Raw genomic sequence first — 24,904 nt, forward strand, 5'->3', positions numbered from 1 at the left:
CTTACCCCTTATCCTTAGACTGTGTCCTCTGGTTCTGGACTTCCCCAACATCGCGAACATTCTTCCGGCATCTAACCTGTCCAGTCCTGTCAGAATTTTATGTTTCTATGAGATCCCCTCTCATCCTTCTAAACTCCAGTGAATACAGGCCCAGTCAATCCAGTCTCTCCTTATATGTTAGTCCTGCCATCCCTGGAATCAGTCAGGTGAACCTTCGCTGCACTCCTTCAATAGCAAGAACGTCCTTCCTCAGATTAGGAGACTAAAACTGAACACAATATTCCAGGTGAGGCCTCACCAAGGCCCTGTACAACTGCAGTAAGACCTCCCTGCTCTTGTACTCAAATCCCCTCGCTACGAAGGCCAACATACCATTTGCCACCTTCACCGCCTGCTGTACCTGCATGCCAACTTTCAATGACTGATGTACCATGACACCCAGGTCTCGTTGCACCTCCCCTTTTCCTAATCTGCCGCCATTCAGATAATATTCTGCCTTCGTGTTTTTGTCACAAGTGGATAACCTCACATTATACTACATCTACCATGTATTTACCCACTCACCTAACCTGTCCAAGTCACCCTGCAGCCTCTTAGCGTCCTCTTCACAGCTCACACCGCCGCCCAGCTCAGTGTTATCTACAAACTTGGAGATATTACACTCAATTCCTTCATCTAAATTATTAATGTATATTGTAAATAGCTGGGGTCCCAGCACTGAGCCCTGTGGCACCCCACTAGTCATTGCATGCAATTCTGAAAAGGACCCGTTTATCCCGACTCTCTGCTTCCTGTCTGCCAACCAGTTCTCTGTCCACGTCAGTACATTACCCCCAATACCAAGTGCTTTAATTTTGCACACCAATCTCTTGTGTGGGACCTTGTCAAAAGCATTTTGAAAGTCCAAAGCATAAATCCATGCTGCCTTGGACCGATCCTGTCACTGCTTTCCAAATGCGCTGCTATTTCATCTTTAATAATTGATTCCAATATTTTCCCCACTACTGATATCAGGCTAACTGGTCTATAATTACCCATTTTCTCTCTCTCTCTCTCTCTCTCTCTCTCTCTCTCTCTCTCTCTCTCTCTCTCTCTCTCTTCTTTTTTAAAAAGTGGTGTTACATTAGCTACCCTCCAGTCCATAGGAACTGATCCAGAGTCAATAGACTGTTGGAAAATGATCACCAATGCATCCACTATTTCTAGGGCCACTTCCTTAAGTACTCTGGGATGCAGACTATCAGGCCCCGGGGATTTATTGGCCTTCAATCCCATCAATTTCCCACATAAGGATTTCCTCCAGTTCCTCCTTCTCACTAGACCCTCGGTCCCCTAGTATTTCCGGAAGGTTATTTGTGTCTTCCTTCGTGAAGACAGAACCAAAGTATTTGTTCAACTGGTCTGCCATTTCTTTGTTCCCTATTATAAATTCACCTGAATCTGACTGCAAGGGACTTACGTTTGTCTTCACTAACCTTTTTCTCTTCACATATCTATAGAAGCTTTTGCAGTCAGTTTTTATGTTCCCAGCAAGCTTCCTCTTATACTCGATCTTCCCCCTCCTAATTAAACCCCTTCTCCTCCAGTGAAGAAGTTTAGATGTGGCCTAGTGAAGCCATCATAAAAATTGAATTGGGAAGAGTCCTCTGGAAGCAAGGGATGGAATTCTTACAATGCCATTGACGGTAATTTTTCCCTGTGAAGATGATTAATATTTGACCAGCTCGATCTGCACATAAAGATCATGTCTATGTTAGGCAATCTAACATTCTTTTCAAAATTGACATGTAATTAAATGGATTTAGTAAACCTCATGGCCCCGATTTTAATTGCCCCCACCTGGCGGAAACCGAGCAGGTGGACGGTTAAACTTACGAGTCACTTACCCATGCCAATCCCACTTCCGTCCTGCCCTGTCCCAACATTAACCTGCTATTTTGAGCAGGAAACATGCAGGAAGGAAACAGGGTCCTGTTTTAAATATGCAGATTGGGTCAGATGTCATCAGGACCTGATGTGCAATATCAGATAGCTAAAGTAGTGGATAGGGGAATGTCTGTGGATGTTATTTATACGGACTTCCAGAAGGCATTTGATAAAGTCCCACATAAGAGATGGTTATCTCAGGTAAAAGCCCACGGAATAGAGGACAAATTATGGACCTGGTTAGGAAATTGGCTGAGCGGCAGGTGACCGAGAGTAGGGATAATGGACAGGTACTCAAATCATCAGGACGTAACTAGTGGTGTCCTGCAGGGATCTGTGTTGGCGCCTCAACTATTCACAATATTAACGACTTAGATGATGGCATAGAAAGTCATATATCCAAATTTACAGTTGACACAGATGGATGGCAGTGTAGATGAAAGCATAAAATTACAATGGGATATTGATAGATTAAGTGAATGGGTAAAACAGTGGTAAATGGATTTCAATGTAAGCAAATATGAGATCATCCACTTTGGACCTAAAAAGGATAGAACAGGATACTTTCTAAATGGTTAAAATGCTTAAAAACAGTGGCTGTCCAAAGAGACTTGGGGATTCAGGTGCATAGATCATTAAAATCATCGAGAAAGCAGGAATGGGGTACAGAGGTCGAGAAAGCAGGAATGGGGTACTGAAGTTGCATGTTCAGCCATGAACTCATTGAATGGCGGTGCAGGCTCGAAGGGCCAAATGGCCTACTCCTGCACCCTATTTTCTGTGTTTCTAAAATGTCATGAATAAGTACAGAAAATAATCAAAAGGCTAATGGAATGATGGCCTTTATATCTAGAGGACTAAAGTACAAGAGGGTAGAAGTTATGCGCATTTTGGCTGCCACTTTGGACCCGAGCCTTTAACCACTTTTTACATTGCCTTCTCACGCTTTTTCTCTCTTTCCCTCAATGGTCAATATTTTAACATGTTGCAAAATTGTTGTGAAGCGCCTTGGGATGCTTTACTACGTTAAAGGCACTATCAATAAAAGTTATTAATTAGGCTGAAATTGTGGTCGGAGGCTTCCCGTGGGCAATTGCCTCCAACCTGAAACATTTCTACAAATTTACCTGGTGGTCTGGGAGGAGCCTGTGATTCCGGTGGGGAGGCCTTCTCTTCCCGCGTTGCGAAGCGCGCTCCAGTCCTCCAGGTTCCCACACAGAAGATACAGTCACGTGTGACTGCTTGGCCAATTAGATACTGTATTCCACAGCTTTCCCATTAATAGCAATGAGAACTCCGTATCTACGAGTTCTCATTGCTACTAATGAGGAAAATAACAGACACTAAACACATAATAAAAAATAAAAAACACACCTCACATAATTAATTGAAATTAAAGTTAATAAATATCTTGGAGAGAATAGTGTTGTACAATATTTTGCCATAATTATTATAGTTGTACAAAACAGAGTCTGCCTGGGTAAACTGAAATGAAAGATTGGCAGGCAAAGCTGTAGTGGAACAATGGGCTGCCTTTAAAGAGGAAATAGTTTGGGTACAGTCAAGATACATTCCCACGAGGGGGAAAGGTAGGGCAACTAAAGTCAGAGCTCCCTGGATGATGCAACCGATAGAGAATATGATGAAGCAGAAAAAGAGCGCATATGACAGATGTCAGGTTGCAAATACATCTGAGAATCAGGCTTATATATAGAAAGGTTGGAGAAGTGAAAAAGAAAATAAGAGGGGCGAAGAGAAGGTATGAGAATAGAATAGCAGACAACATAATAGGTGATCCAAAAATCTTCCAAAGGCTATAAATAGTAAAAAGGTAGGAAGAGAAGGGGTGGGGCTGATTTAGGGACCAAAAAGGAGACCTATGCATGGAGTCAGAGAGTATGGCTGAGGTACTAAATGAGTACTTTGCATCTGCCTTCACCAAGGAAGAGGATGCTGCCATGGACCTAGTGAAGAAGGAGGTAGTAGGGACACTTGATAGGATAAAAATTGATAAAGAAGAGCTATTAGAAAGACTGGCTATAATTAAAGTAGATAAATCACCAGGAGTGGATGGGATGCATCCTAGGATGCTGAGGGAATTGAGGGCAGAAATCGTGGCGGTACTGGCCATAATATTCCAATCCTCCCTTGATACAGGGGTGGTGCCAGAGCACTGGAGAATTGCAAATGTTACACCATTTTTCAAAAAAGGGAGTAAAGATAAACCCAGCAACTACAGTCCAGTCAGTTTAACCTCTAGTAGGGAAACTTTTAGAAACAGTAATCAGGGACAAGACAGTGACTTGGATAGGAGCAGATTAATTAAGGAAAGCCAGCACGGATTTATTAAAGGCAAATCGTGTTTAACCAACTTGATCGAGTTGTTTGATGAGGTAACAGTGTTGATTAGGGTAATGCAGTTGATGTAATGTACATGGATTTCCAAAAGGCGTTCGACAAGGTGCCACCATAATGGGCTTGCCAGCAAAATTGCAGCCCATGGAATAAAAGGGACAGTGATGGCCTGGATACGACATTGGCTAAGTGACAAGAAACAGAGTAGTGGTCAACGGTTGTTTTTCGGACTGGAGGAAGGTATACGGTGGTGTTCCCCAGGTGTCGGTTCTTGGACCACTGCTTTTCTTGATATATAATTAATGATTTGGACGTGGATGTAATTTGCAGATGACATAAAACTTGGAAGTATAGTGAACAGTGAGGAGGAGAATGATCAACTTCAGGAAGATATAGACAGGCTAGTGAAATGGGCAGACACGTGGCAGATGAAATTTTACGCAGAAAAGTGCGAAGTGATTTATTTTGGTAGAAAGAATGAGGAGAGGACCATTTTTGTGGGCCAGGAGGGGTATGAGTGGAAAGCATTGGGCCTCCCTTGCTACCGTCTTGGCCCTACTGTGCTTTCCTGCACCCTCCCTGCCTCCCCCATGAATATCGAGGCCCACAAGTATAAGTAGCATTTTTAAAAATGGTTAGCAGGTAACCGTTCGTGCAGAATTCCTATATTTAAAGTTATGTACACCTTTTATCCTGTCAGTTTAAAACTACTTGATGTGAATGCTAGAAATTCTTTCACCTAAAGCTCAATATATTTTTGTTTTCCAATTTTTTTTTCACAGCTAAATATTTTGTTTATCTTTATGGTTTCAGTAACAATAATGTACATAACTTTGTCTAGTTTATTTTTATGCAAATATATGCATTATTAAATCTTTACAGGACAGATAATTCAATCAAGAACCACTGGAATTCCACAATGAGAAGGAAGGTTGAGCAGGAAGGATATCTGCAGGAGGCATCCAAATGTGACTTGCTTCCAAGCATTCAGCAGCAGAAAGTACCACCTAGGACTCCCCTGAACCCAGTGCAGTTCCAGAACCAGTTTTTCATTCCTGTGTCTACTCAAGTAAATGACTTGCACTTTTTTGTTGAGTAATTCATGAGTAATAGCATTATTTGATGCTGTTCTTGATATTGATTTAAATAACTGTTTTACCAATAGTGACATGAAATTGAGATGTATTATCTTATTTAAGGCCCTAAGACATCAGTACTTGGGTACAGAAGAACCTTGCATAGAAAATACTACAACAGGTTTTACTCAAGTAAGAAACTGACTTTTTTTTCCGATTTTGATTTTAATTAAGTTTTAATAGGTTTAAGAATATGTACTTGCATATTCATAATACTAATTGCAACTGATTTATTTGTAGTGTTTATACATGTATATTAATATCCAGACATTATTAAAACATATTGCAAGGTTTAAGCCTAGACATTTTTGAAAAATATATTTCTGTTCTGTTTGTCACATAACAATGCATTGTGCGTTATCTATTTAAATTGTATCCTGCTCTGTCTTGGTTATCCATGATACCTCACATTTGTGAATCCAGACATAACATGTTTTCAAAACTAAGGTTTGCGGCTTCTCAATTACTCTGCTTCAATTTGTGCTTCAATCAATATGGAGAAAATGCAGCTCATTTAAGTTTTCTGCTTTTCCTTTAAGAGGGATGTAAAAGAGAATTTGCATTCTGCTTCAAAGCTGCAACTACTATTACGCTATCTGAGGCATTGAAGCTATTCTATAAATGAAGCAAATGTCCACACCAAAAATTATTTTGCTGCCATTTTCTATTCAAGGATTGTATTTTCCCACAGTACCTGATTTTTTAAATTGCGTATCATTGATAACCTTTTAATAGTTCGTGCACTTGAATGAAAGAGTAAACCACATATCTTCGTCTCTCTTCCTGTCACTCTCCATTTTGTTCTTTTCCTCTTTTTTTTCTTCTCTTGTTACATGTTCATTTCAGCAACCATATATTGATGACGACCCTGATAAAGAGCAAAGAATAAAGGAACTTGAACTCCTCCTAATGTCAGCAGAGAATGAAGTCAGAAGAAAACGAGCAGGAGCTGTAAGGATTCTGCACTCACACCCTTTAGATTGCTTAGCCTTTTTCATCTTAGACTTGCTATTTCATCTATGCTGTCTTCTTATTTTAGCCTTTCATTGTGATGTTATAGTTCCACTAACATAACTTTTAGAATTGTGTTTTAGAAATGAGTACACATTGAAAAATAGCATCTTTATGTTTTGAAGCAGTTAAAAGTTTTTTGTTTTAAGAAAAGTTTGTCCTTGGGATTCGTATTATGTGGATCAGTAAAGTTTGTTTTTGATTCTTTTTTTGGTCTAAGTGGCTTAATTATTTTGATTTTTTTTTTTGTGTGTGTGTGTCTAAGTGGCTTTTTTTAAACAGTGCATTTTCTTAATTTAACTCAACAATTTATGTTGACATATTTTATGAAGCCATTATATATTTTGATTACATGATGCTCTTTTGCATTACTCCAATCAAATTTCTTGGCATGTCTCTGCCTGTGCTGAGAACAATGCAAGTTTAGAGGCTAAGGTCATTTGTTCTTGGCCTCTTGAAGATGATTTGGGTCTGAGAATAGCAACTGATTGCTTTTTGGTAAATAAATAGCTTAGTCACTTCGCATCTTCCTTCAGATGCTATATTTTGAATATAATACTAAAGTGCAGTATTTATCAAGTGGTGCATCTTTCACGCATTCATGGGAATAAGGATAACTTAAGAAAAATTCCTGTTGGCAGTTGCACCCTTGGTGAGGCTGTGGAAATAACTAGGAATGCTGTTGATGCTTAAGGAGTGCAGCAATATCTTGCCATATAGTACAACTTCTGTAAGCATTTATAGTGATTTTGTCTCCTATATTTGGTAGCTGCATCTGGAGTTTTGTTGCGAAACATGTATTGCTTAAAGATTGATCTTGGATCGCTCAGAAGCGAGTGCTTACTGTTTTGCACAAAATAATTTTCAAATCCGATGGAGGAAATTAAAACCTTCAATCCATATACTTGCAAATTAGAATTGTAGTAATAAAGCAACCTACTAACCTAAATCAGAAAAGTTGTAACAGTTGTATGTATTTCAGAACGACTATAAGAATAATTAGAACTTCAGTTAAAACATTTTCAGTCTTTAAATTTTTAATTACATTTTGTTGCCTTAAAAATATTTTAGTATATGTTAAGTATTTCTACAGGCATGTCTAAAATGATGGTCTGAAAACATTAGAAGGAACATCTTTTAAATACCATGGAGGCATTTGTTCTGCAGCTAAAACCTTTTTTAATGTGTTCAACTATGTAGCAATCAAACTATATTTGTAGAAATTCTACTTAAGTTGCTTCACAGATCATTATCACTAAATATTTATAACCAAAAGGACACGTGTAAAGATTGTATAGGATTTGTATTAAATATTAATTTCATCAACCGTACATCATTAAGGTATTAATCTGCTTGGCTTATGATGCCTCTACCTAAATTTCTGTAATGTGGAGTAGTTAGTCTTTTGATGGAAACTGTTTTGGTAGTTTGATCATAGTGGGTCAAATAATTGTTTCTACAAAGTCTAAAAACAATTCTGTTAAATAATAGAATTCTGAACTATATTGCAGAAACATTTACTTTAGAGTAAGCTGCTTTTTGTTTCATTGCTTTGTTTAGTCACAAGAGTCTACTGACTTCACCAGCTGGTCAAGAAGTTTTTTTGGTGATGAAAGTTTGTCCAGTACCTTGAGTAGCCTGGAGGATAAGGCAAGTGAAATTTGCACCAAGGAGCAGCTCCAAGGGACAAGCACACCTGTACAGCAGGCTGCCCTCAACCGTTTTCTTGCACAGGAAGAGAGTTCAGTCCTCACCACACTACAGTCAATTCCTGATTTTGCTAAGACATTCGAGCTCATTGAAGCAGTAAGTTTGTCACCTCCTATCATTAAATGTGAAATCCATTTGGCTACCATATAATTGATAATAGTACTTAGCAGTGGTTTGCACACTTAATAATTGTTTTAATTTACTATTTCCGTATGTATCATGCAAAAATCATTTAACTTGTGTAGAATCTTTTTCTGTAGTCCATGTGTTTGTAGTTAACTCTTCTTGGGCAGTCCCTCGGAGATGAGGATGACTTGCTTCCACACTAACATGAGTTCTCGGGTGACTGAAGAGACCAATGCGGGATCTACAGTCTGTGTCACAGGTGGGGCAGACAGTGGGTGGGGTGCTTGGGTTGTCGTGCGCTCCTTCCGCTGTTTGCGCTTGGCTTCCGCGTGCTCCCGGCGAAGAGACTCGAGGTGTTCGGCACCTTCCTGGATGCTTCTCCTCCACTTTGAGCGGTCTTGGGCCAGAGATTCCCAGGTGTCTGTGGGATGTTGCCTTTGAGGTTTGAGGGTGTCCTTGAAGCGTTTCCTCTGCCCTCCTGGGACTTGCTTGCCCTGTCGGAGCTCTGAGTAGAGCGCTTGTTTTGGGAGTCTAGTATTGGGCATACGGACAACGTGGCCCGTCCATCAGAGCAGATCGAGCGTGGTCAATACTTCGATGCTGGGAATGTTAGCCTGAGCGAGAACACTGATGGTGCGCCTATCCTGCCAATGGATTTGCAGGATTTTGCGGAGGCAGCGTTGGTTGAACTTCTCCAGTGCTTTGAGGTGCCTGCTGTACATAGTCCATGTCTCTGAAACATATAGGAGGGTGGGTATCACTACTGCTCTGTGATACCCAGAGTTTAAGATCCTGGTCTTCAAACACCCTCTTCCTCAGGCTACCGAAGGCTGCACTGGCACACTGAAGGCAGTGTTGTACTTCGTCATCGACGTCTGCCCTTGTTGACAGTAGGTTCCCGATGTATGGAAAATGGTCCACGTTGTCGAGGGCCTCGTCATGGATCTTGATAATCGAGGGGCAGTACTGTGTGGCGGGGGCAGGTTGGTCGAGAACCTTTGTCTTACAGATGTTAAATGTAAGGCCCATACGCGTACGCTTCGGTGACGATGGTTTGGAGTTAGACCTCTGAGTGTGCGCAGACGCAAGCGTCGTCTGCATTACTGTAATTCAATGACCGAGGATGGGACGACCTTGGATCTGGACTGGAGGCGACAGAGGTTGAACATTTTCCTGTTTGTTCTGTAGATTAGCTCTACTCCAGCAGGGAGCTTATTGAGGGCGAGATGGAGCATTGCAGCAAGGAAAATTGAGAAGAGTGTGGTGCTATGACACAGGCTTATTTGACCCTGGTCTGCACGCGTATTGAGTCTGTGGTGGATCCGTTGGTCAGGATCACAGCTTGCATGTCATCGTGAAGCAGGCGGAGGATGGTGACAAACTTGAGGGCAGCCGAATTTGAGGAGGACACTCCATAAGCCCTCACGGCTTACCGTGTCGAAGGTCTTTGTGAAGTCAAAGAAGGCCAGGTACACAGGTTGGTGCTGCTCCCTGATTTCTCTTGAATTTTCCGCCCCGTGAAGATAATGTCCATTGTGCCCTTTAGTGGGCGGAATCCGCATTGCGACTCTGGGAGGAGCTCTTCAGCCACTGGGAGAAGGCAATTGAGGAGGATTCTTGCGATGACTTTCCCTGTGGCAGACAGCAGGGAAACTCCTCTAATTACCGCAATCGGACTTGTCACCTTTCTTGAAAGTGGTCACGATTGCAGCGTCTGAGATCGCCTGGCTCTCCTCCTTCCAAATAAGAGAAGTGAGTTGATCGTTTCGCGCCAATCATGCTTCTACGCCATGCTTTAGTGCTTCGGCGAGGATTCCATCTGCTCCTGAGACCTTGTTGTTCTTCAGTTGTCTGATGGCCTTTTCAACCTCATGCCGGGCTGGGGTTGTGCTGAGATGGTGGTGGGTAGTTTGCTGCGGGATGGGGTCGAGGACACACCTGTCGAAGACAAAGTCTCGGTTAAGGAGATCTTCGAAGTGCTCCTTCCAGCGGGCACTGACCACCTCTCTGTTCTTGATGAGTACCTCTATATTTTTGACCCTCAGTGGGGTAGGACCTTGGGCGCTTGGGCTGTAGGTGGTCTTGACTGCGCTAAAGAATCCACGCACGTTGTGGTTGTCGGCTAGTTGCTGGATGTCCTGCACTTTTTCCACCCACCATCTGTTCTTTAGGTCGTGAGTTTTATGTTGGACCTCGGCCTTCAGACAACCAAAGAGCTGCTTTCTTGCTCTCAAGTTGTGTTGCTGTTTCAAGCTCAAGAATGCCTTGCGCTTGTGGCTTATTAGCTCTTGATTGTTCTCGTCAAGCCAGTCTTGATGTTTCCTGGTGGAGTGACCAAGTGTCTCTTCGTAGGTGCTAATTATGGAGGCCTTGAGGGCAGACCAGGCACTGTGGACACTGTGTCTCCAGTTCACTGGAAGTCGTCAGGATGGTTGTGAGGTGCTGCCTGTATAGGATTTTCTTAGCAGGATCAGTGTTCCAGTGTTGATTTTCCTGTGGCAGCATTTCTGTTGCTGCCGCTGCTCCAGGGCTACATTGATGGAAATGACAGAGCGGATTAGGCGGTAGTCATTCCAGCAGTCGTCAGCTCCTGTCATGGCACAGGTGATGCATACGTCCTTGCGGTCCCTTGCTCGGACGATGCCATAGCCTAGCAGATGCCAGTGCTTGGAGCGAGGGTGTTGCCATGAGGCCTTGTACTTATAGCTCTGACGAAACAAGGTGTTATGATGAGACCATATTATAAGCATTTCATCATGAGGAGGGTACCGTTGGAATTAGTTTTCACTACCAATCTGCCGATCACTCCTCCCCAGAGGTCTGTGTCCTTTCCAACTCTGGCGTTGAAGTTGCCAAGGAGGATCAGCTTGTCACCTGTTGGGACTTGGGACAGGGATTGCTCAAGGCTGGAGTAATAGAAACATAGAAAATAGGTGCAGGAGTAGGCCATTCGGCCCTTCTAGCCTGCACCGCCATTCAATGAGTTCATGGCTGAACATGCAACTTCAGTACCCCATTCCTGCTTTCTCACCATACCCCTTGAGTCCCCTAGTAGTAAGGACTTCATCTAACTCCTTTTTGAATATATTTAGTGAATTAGCCTCAACAACTTTCTGTGGTAGAGAATTCCACAGGTTCACCACTCTCTGGGTGAAGAAATTCCTCCTCATCTCGGTCCTAAATGGCTTCCCCCTTATCCTTAGACTGTGTCCCCTGGTTCTGGACTTCCCCAACATTGGGAACATTCTTCCTGCATCTAACCTGTCTAACCCCGTCAGAATTTTAAACGTTTCTATGAGGTCCCCTCTCATTCTTCTGAACTCCAGTGAATACAAGCCCAGTTGATCCAGTCTTTCTTGATAGGTCAGTCCGGCCATCCCGGGAATCAGTCTGGTGAACCTTCGCTGCACTCCCTCAATAGCAAGAATGTCCTTCCTCAGGTTAGGAGACCAAAACTGTACACAATACTCCAGGTGTGGCCTCACCAAGGCCCTGTACAATTGTAGCAACACCTCCCTGCCCTTGTACTCAAATCCCCTCTTTGGTCTCATCTGTAGCTTCCAGTGTTGGGGCATATGCATTGATGACCGTAGCGCAGTGAGTCCGGGCTAGGGTGAGCCGAAGAGTCATGAAGTGTTTGTTTATCCCCCAAGGGGAGTCTCTGAGACGCCCAACTAGCTCATTTTTTATGGCGAAGCCTACCCCATGGAGGCGATGTTCTGCTTCTGGTTTACCTCTCCAGAAGAGGTGTAATCACCACCTTGTTCCTTGAGCTGGCCTTTCCCTGCCTGCCGAGTCTAGCTTGGGGTGGTGATGTCTACATCAAATCGTCTGAGTTCTCGTGCAACGACAGTAGTAAAAGTGACACCATCTACTTCAAAAACTTCATTTTACAATGTTCATTTTAGTCACTTGCTTATTGAGCTTTATTTTTTATTTTTCTTTGTTTTCAAGATTGTTTTACTTGTGGCTGGTTGTTTTCTTTGTCTTGATCTGTGGTTTGTTGAATTCTCTTCCTTTTTATAATATCCCAGGGACAATCAAATAGCACTGATCAGGTTAAATTAGATATAAAGCCCAGGCAAGGCTCAATATTAACATTTGGCATATGTCAAGTGAATGAGTTATTTAGAGTTGAGAAGAAAGAAAATTTGCCAGCAAACCAATGTTATTCTTGTCTTCCTGTTATGTCACTGGCAGCCTCTTCAGTGGGGGTGAGGTTTTGTTGAGTGACAAGACTTCTTTTGTTGTGCGCAAGCTTCACTTGCAAGAAGAATTGACGTGGGGTAATATATGCACTGGGCAAGGGCTTTCAACACTCACCATTCATGAGTCAGCTCCTCCTAGTATACATGTTAACAGCAAGAAGCAGCAAGTGTGACGAAGGAGAAGTAGTAGTTGAGGGCAGTAGTAGCAGCAACTTTTGAGGGGATGTGAAGAAGAAAAGAGGTTCAGTTTCTTCTTCCCTCCTGACTTATAGAAAACCATGAGAAGTGGGGAAAGGGATGGTTTATTGCATGAGACAAAGGTGGGAGCCTGCAGAGCTGTGCAGGAAGAATGAAATGTGAAGGTGAGTTTTGCCTTAATACTCTTGGTGAGATCCCAGATCTTTCTGCACAGTAACCAAGCCCTGGAGAAAATTCTACTCCCATTCACACGTTGTGCCACCTCTTGGCATTACCCATTCGCACCCACTGACCGTATGAGGGGAAGAGGACTTTCCACCTCTATCGAACTTGCTCCACTAGTATCTCTGCTGGAATTCTTCTTGATTCCAGACATCTTTCTGCATGTCTACAGTGTTGCTTCCCTGGTTTGGCCACAAAAAGCCATCTGCCCTTTAAGCTGCTGCGAAATGTTAAGAACCTGCAGCAGTGCCTGATTTCCCACCTCTTAATTGGTGAGCTGCTTATGGGAAGCAATTTTAGTGCTGCATGGAAATGAGGAGCAACCTGGAAATGAAATCATTCCCCCCCACACCAATGATTTGTCCGGCAACTGTTTTTCTTGCTCTGCACACCTCTTGCCAGTTTTATGCTGGAAGACTAAAATTGACCCCAGTGTGAGACCAGCTGAAATACAAATTGAACCAATGAGCGTGTGTGGGAGGCACTTTTTTCAATTTAAAAAAAAAAGTGAACTGACCATTGTAGTAATGTTTCAAATACAGGTGTAATCTTGTTACCTTTCTTTTAAATTAAACAACAATTAAATATTTGACTCATTTTATTAAAAAAATAATAATTAAGTATGCTTACTTGTCCTTGTATTTTCCTTTTTTGAAGGCTTTAATTGTATATGGAACCTGAAGACTTTGAATTCTGGCATTAATGTTACTGTATTTTATCACCAGTCCTGGATCTTCAATAATATATAGAACTAAACAACTGTAACCATAACAATAGAATATGATGACATCAATTTACTTGTATTCAAACTGCACCAACCTTCCTTCTCTCCATTTCTCATCTACTAATGGAAGGACTTGTGTGATCTAAAAAGTTTGTAGGCTTTTAAGGATGCAAAATAAAATGATCTTTTATCCTGCACTGTTGTTTGATGACTACACTGGACCGATGTTTGTTTGAATTAAAATTATACCCTTTACTATAGATTTTGTAGTTTGAGTATAACTGGTGCTTTTTCCTTTTTCCCAGGATTCTGTGGTGTGGAATGAACTAACTAACTTTGACTTCTCTGAAGTTAATGAGAAAACACCTGCTAAACAGGCTCCAGCTAAATTTGAACGATTGCAGCCCAGAGGTGGAATAGGTTATCGCTTTGATGGCCATGCCATTTCAGATCTGAGCAGAAGTACTTGCAGTAACAGCAGTGGACAGGGTGAGCTCATTCCTATAACGTCCCCTATCGTTGCCAAGTTCAGCACACCACCAACCATCTTGAGGAGGAAAAGGAGACTTCGGCTTGGCCCGTCTCCATCCAGTGATTGTAACAGTATTTCCTTCATGGACAACAGCACTACGAGCCCAAAAAGTACTCCAGTAAAAGCACTACCGTTTTCTCCTTCTCAGGTAGAACTCACAGAACCATTTTAATAAACAGACATCACTGTTTACATTTATAATTATTTTGATCGGGTTTTTAGGATTGTTCAAATTTTCTGCTTAGAAATAGTTTAGCGCAGAAAAAATGTAAATGTAGCATATTTAAAGTGGGTCTGACTCTCCTTTTCAAACAACTAAGGATTGTACAAGAAAGGTTTTAAGATTAGGAAACCACTAGCCAAATAAGAGGAAAAAAATAATGCAGTTAATTGCTGTTGTCTAGTGCAATAAATGTTTGATCTTCAGAATCATTAAAAAGGCACTGGATGAATATTGTAAGGGCAGGACCTTAAGCTGGAGATAGGTTTGTGGCTTTTGAGGAGTCTGGTTCTAAATTATGGTGCAGGGACTGACAACCACATTAATTCGAGAAGCTGATAGGCTAGATATCCTTGTCTCATCCGAAAAGTGATTTTATTGTAATCAAAAAGCAAAAGTTCTGGTATTACCATAGGTGTGTCAGCATGTGTAAAGAGTACAGATAGGTTGCCATTTCAGATGCAGACCCTGCATCAGAAACCGTTGTGACGAAATGTTTAACCTAGATGATTAACCTGAAAAACTTGTGTAATTCCAGCATTTGTTTTTTATTTCTGATTTCCAGCACTTGCAGTTTTTCTTTTGTTATTTTGTCAGAATTGTCTTGCTTAAAGTATTTTATGGTAAAAACCTAGTTATTTGTAAATATTAGAAAAACATAAAACTTAAGTATTACAGCTTTTACATTTTATTTCCTCCCCTGCAACCCCAGTTTTTTAATATCTGCTCTGGCAACGATCATCTGAGCCTTGATAACCCAGCACTTACTTCAACTCCAGTTTGTGGGCAAAAAGTTCTCGTCACAACTCCGCTGCGGAAAGACCAAACGCCTAGAGTTCAAAAAGAAAATGCAGGGTGAGTAATTCAAGTTCTTCCCTCTTTCAGACACATGAGCAATATTTGGAAAGAATTACTTCTGAAAGATTTTGTTCAATATTATATTTTCCCCAATCTCTACATCAAACAGCCTTTTACAAAAGCTCACATTCACACTAAGTAATCTTCAGATTACTAATGATACGGCACTTAGATGCATGAATGATATTTGAGGAATCTGTTCCTATGATGTGGTTCTGTAAAAGGATTTAATATAATGATATATGTAGTCTGGATGGGGATGGCTTGATGGGCTGTTTGACTTTATCTCAACTCTGAATTTTCTTTTTTTTTAAATCTGTTGGCAAGTGGATTCAAATTTAAATCACCAAAAGTTTAATTGTAGATATATTTGCAGTCATCCCCCCCCCCCCACCCCACCTCCAAACAGAAGGTATATGGCCTGGGTTCCCCTCTGAGTCACAACTCGCTGATGTGGATTTGGGATGGTGTATTCTTTAAGCCTTCTGCCACAAAGAAACATTCCCTGCATTCCCCTTCACGAAAAAAAAAAATCACCAGTTCCTTTAAGGCCTACCACAAGCCCACTCTGCCATATTTGAACAGATGGACATGCGTAAGCCTTGTGCCCCATTCCTCTCCATTTCTGCTATAAATAATTATCACCACTATATCAGTAGCGGTAAGAGCTGATGCAAGCAATCCCTGAGGTGGACACCACACTGAGGAGGCTGTTTTGTGTGCTACTATTGAAGGCTGCTTAGTGATCTTTTTAGTACTTTGGGGTTGAGTCAGCAATATCGCTACAACTTTACACCGTTCTGCTCAAAGTACTGCTTTGCACTGTAGACATGCATTTCTCAATAGGAATGTTTTTGATATGAAGATGAGGAGGTGGATGAAGACACATGGCAAACTGGTCGCAAAAGTAAAAGCCCATGGGATCTAGGGCAAAGTGGCAAGTTGGATCCAAAATTGGCTCAGAGGCAGGAAGCAAAGGGTAATGGTTGATGGGTGTTTTTGCGACTGGAAGGATGTTTCCAGTGGGGTTCCGCAGGGCTCCGTACTAGGTCCCTTGCTTTTTGTGATGTACATCAATGATGCTAGACTTGAATATAGGAGGTATGATTAAGAAGTTTGCAGACGATGCTAAAATAGGCTGTGTGGTTGATAATGAAGAAGAAAGCTGCGGACTGCAGGAAGATATCAATGTACTGGTCAGGTGGGCAGAACAGTGGCAAATGGAATTTAATCCAGAGAAGTGTGAAGTAATGCATTTGTGGAAGGCTATCAAGGAAAGGGAATACACCTTAAATGGTAGGATATTGAGAAGTGTAGAGGAACAAAGGGACCTTGGAATGCATGTCCACAGATCCCTGAAAGTAGCAGACCAGGTAGATAAGGTGGTTAAGAAGGCATACGGAATGCTTGCCTTTATTAGCTGAGGCATAGAATACAAGAGCAGGGGGAGTTATGCTTGAACTGTATAAAACACTGGTTAGGCCACAGCTGGAGTACTGCGTGCAGTTCTAGTCACCGCATTACAGGAAGGATGTGATTGCACTAGTGAGGGTTCAGAGGAGATTTACGAAGATGTTGCTGGGAGTGGAGAATTTTAGCTAGGAGGACAGATTGGATAGACTGGATTTGTTTTCCTTGGAACAGAGGAGGCTGAGGGGAGATCTCATTGAGGTGTATAAAATTATAAGGGGCCCAGTTATAGTGGATAGAAAGTGCCTATTTCCCTGAGCAGAGGGGTCAACAACTAGGGGTCTTAAATTTAAAGTAATTGGTAGAAGGTTTAGAGGGGAAATTTCTTCACGCAGAGGGTTGTGGTGGTCTTGAACTCACTGCCTGAATGGGTGGTAGAGACAGAAACCCTCACCACATTTAAAAAGTACTTGGATGTGCACTTGAAGTGCCGTAACTTGGAAGGGTTACGGACCTAGAGCTGGAAAGTGGGATTAGGCTAGATAGCCTCTTGTTGGCCGGCGCGGACGCGATGAGCTGAAATGGCCTCCTTCCGTGCTGTAAACTTCTATGATTCTATGAAGAGGCTGTGCTGGGGACTCAGTCAGGTATCACCAAAGGTATCTCTTCCTGCATGTAAACACCAACTCACCAAGAATTACAGACCAAGAAAGTCGGTCATGTGCATCCCCACAGGAGGGTGCACAAGAAAGGGAGGGTGGGTAGCACAACTGATGGCCCAGATCGTTCAATAAATAAAGGTTGATACACCAAATAAAGTCACCACACGGGTCCATGTCTGAAGCTCCCATATGTGAAAGAGGAAGTGGGTTCCATTGCCACTTTTTGGAGTGATAGCAACATCTTCACCCACTACTTGCAGTCCATTGGTATTGGGCACAGGTTCGGGGGTGTTACTGGTCGGTGTCATTACAGACCAAATGACTCCAATTGACAACCTGTGCAAGTATAGTGTTCAGGTTGACTCTCAAGACTTCTATTGATGCTTTGGTGGCTGCAGCTGAAACTGAGGAGGCTGCTCCATAGTCCCTCGCATTGACCGTATCAAAGCCCTTTGTGAGGTCAAAGAAGGCCATGTACAAGAGTTGATGCTGTTCCCTGCATTTTTCTTGTCGTGTCCGTTGTACCCCTTAGTGGACGAAATCCGCAATGTGACTATGGGAGGAGCTCTTCAGCCACTGGGAGAAGACGACTGAGGAGGATTCTTGCAATGACTTTCCCAATGGCTGACAGCAGGGAGATTCCTCTGTAGTTACCGCGGTCGGACTTGTCCCCATCTTTGAAGATGGTCACAATTACGACATCTCTGAGATCGCCTGCATGCTCTTCTCCTTCCAGATAAGAGAGATGAAGTCATGTAAATGTGCCAATAGTGCTTCCCCACCATACTTTAGTGCCTTGGCAGGGACTTGAGTTGACGGATGGTCTTTTCTACCTCGGGGCAGGATTGGGGTTTTGCTGAGATGGTGGCGCGTAGCATGCTGCAGCATGGAGTCGAAGACACTCGCATCGAAGGCAGAATCTCGATTAAGGAGATCTTCGAAGTACTCCTTCCAGCAGGCCCTGACTGCCTCAGTGTCCTTAATGAGTGCCTCTACGTTCTTGGCCAGCAGCGGGGTGGGGCCTTGGGTGCTTGGGTCATAGGTGGACTTGACTGCACTGAAGAAACCTTGCACATTGTGGTTGTTGGCCAATTGCTGGATCTCCTATGCTTTCTCCACCCATCAACTATTCTTTAGGTCGCGGGTTTTTTGTTGGGCCTCGGCCTTCAGCTTTAGGTTCAGAAATGCTGTTTAGGCTGCCCCCAAAGGTTTGTCACCATCCTCCGCCTGCTCCACGATGACATGCAAGCAGTGATCCTGATCAAGGATCCACCACAGACCCAATTCACATCCAGACCGGGGTCAAGCAGGGCTGCATCATTGCACCAAGGCTTTTCTCGATCTTCCTTACTGCAATGCTCCATCTCGCTCTCAACAAGCTCCCCGCTGGAATGGAACTAAACTATAGACCAATGGGAACCTGTTCAACCTTTGCCGCCGCCAGGCTAGATCCAAGGTGGTCCCATCCTCTGTCATCGAACTGCAGTACATGGACGACACTTGCGCCTGCGCACACACACAAGCCGAACTCCAAGCCATCGTCAACACCTTCACCAAGGCGTATGAAAGCATGGGCCTTACACAAAACATCCATAAGACAAAGGTCCTCCACCAACCTGACCCCGCCACACAGCACTGCCACCCGGTCATCAATATCCATGGCGCGGCCTTGGACAATGTGGACCATTTTCCATACCTCAGGAGCCTACTGTCAGCAAGAGCAGACATTGCCGATGAGGTGCAACACCGCCTTCAGTGCAGCACAGCCTTCAGTCGCCTGAGGAAGAGAGTGTTTGAAGACCAGGATCTCAAATCTGGCACCAAGCTCATGGTCTACAGGGCAGTAGTGATACCCGCCCTCCTATATGGCTCAGAGATGTGGATTATATACAGCAGACACCTCAAAGCACTGGAGAAGTACCACCAGCGCTGCCTCCGCAAGATCTTGCAACTCCATTGGGAGGACAGACACACCAACGTCTGTTCTCGCTCAGGCCAACATCCCTAGCACCGAAGCATTGACCACACTCGATCAGCTCCGTTGGGTAGGCCACATCGTCCGCATGCCCGACACTAGACTCCCAAAGCAAGTGCTCTACACGGAGCTTCGACACGACAAGCAAGCCCCAGGTGGGCAGAGAAAACATTTCAAGGACACCCTCAAAGCTTCCTTGATAAAGTGTAACATCCCTGCCGGCACCTGGGAATCCCTGGCCCAAGACTGCCCAAAGTGGAGGAAGAGCATCTGGGAGGGCGTTGAGCACCTCGAGTCCCATCGTCGAAAACCAGTGTAAACGGCGGAAGGAGTGTGTGTCAACCCAGGCTCCCCAACCACCCGTCAACCACTGTCTGCCCCACCTGTGACAGAGACTGTAGGCCCCACTTTGGACTCCTCAGTCACCTGAGAACTCATATTAATGTGGAAGCAAGTCACCCTTGACTCTGAGGGACTGTCTATGATGATGATTTTACTCTTCTGAAGGGAGAGAAGGAAAAAAAAGCAACAAGCCTGTGAATTACTTGGAAACTATGAGATCATGCATGCTATGATGAGAAGTGAAGATGTCTTGTCCCTTTTTTAAAATTAATTGTCTTTGAAGAATAGCAGAAGTCCTTGTGGGCAAAGTGAGTTGAGTGGTTTTGAGTAAAGAAGTTGTTTGAATGTTTGGAGATGTTACTGTTTGCAGAAGTGAGTTTTGCTGACATCTAGTTGCTCAGAGAAAGAGTATGAGTGGTAGAGTGATAAATTAAACTTTTGAGTGGTAGCAGATGGGTGTTGGCACCAGAACCGCTCTGCATAATGTGGCAGTTCATGGAGTATTACACTGACTGCCTTTGGGACCTTCCTTCAGACAGCCAACACCATTCTCTTGTGGGGCTTTCAGCCCTCTGTGCCTATCAGATGGTCCCTCCAGGCTCTTGCTTCTGACAGCACCATTTCCACAGATATATTGGAAAATCTGGCAGTCTTTCTAGCTGCTGACATCCCTGAAGTTGCTGCTCCTTATGCCATTTTGCTGAAAAGTGATGTTGCCCTTTAACTGGCTGCAGTTTTATTTTAAAAGACTGCACTAGAACTCTGTTTCCCTCTCTTCCACTGGTGGCAAGCCAATGAAGGGCAGTCGTCTGACCTCCAAACCAGTTGCATTGCTGATGAGGGTTCTGAGAGGAGATTGTAATGAGTTAGCAGCTATTTCACATTGGTGGGCATTAGGACCATCCGGCTGCAAACCTACCAATGGGAGGAGAACGTAGGCCATCCACAAGCACTGGGCATACTCCAAGTAGCAATTGATCATTTTTGGGCCCTGATAGAATTATACAACAATACAGCACAGAAAGAGGCCATTCAGCCCATTGTACCTGTGCCGGTCTGTGAAAGAGTTGTCCAAATAGTCCCACTCCCTTGCTCATTCCCCATAGCCCTGCAGTTTTTGCCCCATCAAGTACTTATCCAATTCCTGTTTGAAAGTTGTTATTGAATCTGCTTTCATAAATGATTTTTTTTAAAACACTGAGTTAAGATTCCATGTTGGATTCCATGTTGGGGAAACTGTAGGATCTGATGAGCTAAGATGGGTTACATGGCCTTCCCATCTGCATCTATCTTGCAATCCAGGATGAAATGAAAATATTTCTAGAAATCTTAGGCTAGACTCCAAACTAAAACGATGGACCAGGATCTTCCTTTAATTCACTAGTCTGGTGTCAATAGTTCAGAGTTAAACCTGAAGATGGAGTTCAGACTTTATTCTTGGTACCATAGTATTCAGATGCCCTGAACCTTATTAGTAGCAACACAAGTTAACAAGGTCATAAGAAATGCAAACAAAGCACTGGGGTTCATTTTTTAGAGGAATAGAATTGAAAAGCAGAGAGGCATGTTGTTTTTTTTTTAAATTCGTTCTGGGATGAGTGTGTCGCTGGCAAGGCCAGCATTTATTGCCCATCCCTAATTGCTCCTGAGAAGGTGGTGGTGAGCCACTGCCTTGAACTCCTGCAGTCCTTGTGGTGAAGGAACTTGCCCCCAGTGCTATTGGGGAGGGAGTTCCAGTATTTTGACCCAGCGACTATGAAGGAAGGGTGATATATTTCCATATCAGGATGGTGTGTAACTTGGAGGGGAACTTGGAGGTGATGGTGTTCCCATGTGTCTACTGCCCTTGTACTTCTAGGTGGTAGAGGTCATAGGTTTGGGAGGTGCTGTTGCAGAAACCTTGGTTAATTGCTGCAGTGCATCTTGTAGATAGTACGCACTACAGCCACGGTACGCTGGTGGTGGATGAGCTGCTTTGTCCTGGATGGTGTAGAGCTTCTTCAGTATTATTGGAGCTGCACTCATCCAGGCAAGTAGACAGTATTCCAGTACACTACTGAATGAGGACTTGTAGATGGTGGAAAGGCTTTAGGGAGTCAGGAGACGAGACGCTTGCCGCAGAATACCCAGCCTCTGACCTGCTCTTGTAGCCACAGTTTTTATGTGGCTGGTTCAGTTAAGTTTCAAGTCAATGGTGACCCCAGGATGTTGATGTTGTTGGGATATTGGCAATGGTAATGCCGTGTATGTCAAGGGACGGTGGTTAGGCGCTTTCTTGTTGGAGATGGTCATTGCCTGGCAATTGTGTGGAGCGAATATTACTTGCCACTTATCAGCCCAAGTCTGAATATTGTCCAGGTCTTGCTGCATGCGAGCCTGGACTGCTTCATTGTCTGAGGAGTTGCGAATGGAACTGAACACTGCAATCATCGGCGAACATCCCCACTTCTGACCTTATGATGGAGGGAAGGTCATTGATGGAGCAGCTGAAGATGATTGGGCCTTGGGACACTGATATGAGGAATTCCTGCAGAGGTGTCTGGGGCTGAGATGATTGGCCTCCAGCATCCACAACAATCTTCCTTTGTACTAGGTATGACTCCAGGCAGTGGAGAGTTTTGCCCCCTGATTACCAGTGACTTCAATTTTACTGGGGCTCCTTGATGCTACAATCTGTCAACTGCTGCCTTGATGCCAAGGGCAGTCATTCTCATCTCATTTCTTTTGTCACTATTTGGACCAAGGCTGTAATGAGATCTGGCGCTGAGTGGTCCTGGCAGAACCCAAACTGAGCATCAGTGAGCAGGTTATTTGTGAGTAAGTGCTGCTTGATGGCACTGTCGACAACACCTTCCATTACTTTGCTGATGATTGAGAGTAGACTGATGTTGCGGTAATTGGCCAGATTGAATTTGTCCTGCCATTTTGTGGACAGAACATACCTGGGCAGTTTTCCAGTGTTTGGTAGATGCCAGTGTTGTTCCAGTATAGCTACAGCTTAGCTAGAAGCGCGGCTAGTTCTGCAGCATAGAGTCATAGACAAATCACGACACAGAAGGAGGCTATTCGACCCATCTTATCTGTGCCGGTCGAAAAAGAGCTACTCGGCCTAATCCCACCTTGCAGCACTAGGGGGCCAAAATTGTCCCTCCTGATAAGGCCTCTGACCGCCTGAAATCGGCTGCCACGGGGCAGCGTGGAGGGGCCGGCATTTTGCAAACTGCCCTTCATCAGGGCAGAGTGGTATAGGGGGCCGCTCCGCCCATTTTCCTGCTGTGGCTTGCACGCGCCGACCTCTTGCCAACCGGCGGCAACTGGTTCTCGAAATTGCCCCACGGGAAATATCCTTTTTGCGGAATTGCCCTGTGGGAGTGGCGCCCCTGATGCTGTTTTATGTTGGTGCACTCCTTGTTGGTTGGTGGCGCTGCCGGCGACGCCATTTTATTTTTTATTGTCGGACAACTGCCAGGTCGACCCGACAATTATGTCGCTGGGTTCGGCCGGGCCGCCAATAGGCAGCCTGGCACCCCCGCTGGCCCGGCCAAAACCCTCCCTAGTGGCCCAGTGGGCCTAACTTAAAAATATGCAGAGCTCGCAGCTCTCCCCTTTAACTGAAGGGGAGAGACGTTGTGACGCAGCAGCGTAACGCGGCGTGCCCGCGATGTGCTGCCGTCATTAGCACGGCATTGATGAGTGATTGGGGCAGCCGAGCCGCTGCAAGGGCACTTCCGCAACTGCATCCACCCCGAGCCCCCAAAAAACGCCTAAGTGCCGAATATCAACGGCACCTTCGCCGCAACCTATTTGGCGAAGAAAAACTACAAACAACAGAAGGTGCGTCCTGTTTTGGGCGGAGTTGAATTTTTACACCTCTTAAGTGCACATCCAATACCTTTTAAATGTGATGAGGGTTTCTACCTCTACCACCCTTTCAGGGAGTGAGTTCCAGACTCCCACCAACCTCTGGGTGAAGAAATGTTTCCTCATTTCCCCTCTAATCCTTCTACCAACTACTTTAAATCTACACCCCCTGGTTATTGATCCCTCTGCTAAGAGAAATAGGTCCTTCCTATCCACTCTATTTAGGCCCCTCATAATTTTATACACCTCGATTAAATCTCTCCTTGGCCTCCGCTGTTCCAAGGAAATCAACCCCAAATCAATCTTTCTTCATCGCTAAAGTTTTTCTGTCATCCTCGTAAATCTCCTCTGCACCCTTTCTAGTGCAATCACATCCTTCCTGTAATATGACCAGAACTGCACGCAGTACTCAAGCTGTAACCTAACTTATGTTGTATACAGTTCTAGCACAACTTCCTTGCTCTTGTATTCTATGCCTTGGCTAATAAAGGAAAGCATTCCGTATGCCTTTTTAACTACCTTATCGAACTGTCCTGCTACCTTTAAGGATCTGGGAACATATACTCCAAGGTCCCTCTGTTCCTCCACGCCTCTCGGTAGTCTCCCATTTATTGTGTATTCCCTTGCCTTGTTGTTCCTCCCAAAATACATTACCTCACACTTTTCCAGATTGAATTCCATTTGCCACTTTTCTGCCCAACTGACTAGTTCATTGATATCTTCCTGCAGTCTAGAGTTTTCCTCTTCACTGTCAACCACACAGCCAATTTTTGTATCATCTGCAAATTTAGTTATCATGGCCCCTACATTTAAGTCTAAATCATCAATGTATACTACACAAAGTAAGGGACCGAGTACTGAGCCCTGTGGAACCCCACTGGAAACAGCCTTCCAGTTACAAAAACTCCTCAACCATTATGCTTGAACTGTATAAAACACTGGTTAGGCCACAGCTGGTGTTATATATGTAAGCACTCTAGTAATGACTCCACGAGGTAAGGTATTGTACTTGAACTGTTGTGAACTTTAGTCCATTTATTGTAGCTCCTGAGTGAGGATACAGTGAGGTAAGCTCCTTTTATACTTGGTTACCTGCAGTGTGCAGGTAACCCTTAGGTCTTCACCAGTAGCACCCTCTGGTGGTACAGGTATGGTGTATACAGTATGAAGATATGTTCAGTGGTCTAATGTTACAGTACATACATTATGCATTCACATCACTCCCATCTAAGTCTTGTGCCACTGGCTTTTGCACTGTATGCTCTGGCCCTCGACTTGAGTGCCCAAAGCCCTTGCACTTTGTCTGTGCTTGGGAATGGCGCTCTCCCTGTAGACCCTCAAGTCCTTATTGCCACGACATTGAGAAATGATCAACAGTGGACGGTTGGAGGTTGTAGTGAGGGTTGTGTGGGTTCTGGATGTGATCCA

General features: G+C 44.0%; 1 protein-coding gene across 10 annotated transcripts in view; it reads left to right on the top strand.

Moving 5' to 3' along the window:
* Positions 1–24,904, top strand: part of mybl1 (v-myb avian myeloblastosis viral oncogene homolog-like 1) — a 113,282-nt gene that overhangs the window by 54,702 nt on the left and 33,676 nt on the right. For 9 of the 10 annotated variants that reach the window (XM_070891516.1, XM_070891477.1, XM_070891539.1 and 6 more), the window contains 6 exons: positions 5,164–5,350; positions 5,481–5,549; positions 6,264–6,368; positions 7,989–8,234; positions 13,922–14,296; positions 15,081–15,223. In XM_070891516.1, coding sequence (XP_070747617.1) covers positions 5,164–5,350; positions 5,481–5,549; positions 6,264–6,368; positions 7,989–8,234; positions 13,922–14,296; positions 15,081–15,223 — 1,125 coding nt within the window. The remainder of the gene's footprint in view (positions 1–5,163; positions 5,351–5,480; positions 5,550–6,263; positions 6,369–7,988; positions 8,235–13,921; positions 14,297–15,080; positions 15,224–24,904) is intronic. The other variant, XM_070891531.1, reaches the window with a different exon arrangement.

Source organism: Pristiophorus japonicus, chromosome 1 (assembly GCF_044704955.1).
Source record: "Pristiophorus japonicus isolate sPriJap1 chromosome 1, sPriJap1.hap1, whole genome shotgun sequence".
NCBI lineage: Eukaryota > Metazoa > Chordata > Chondrichthyes > Pristiophoridae > Pristiophorus > Pristiophorus japonicus.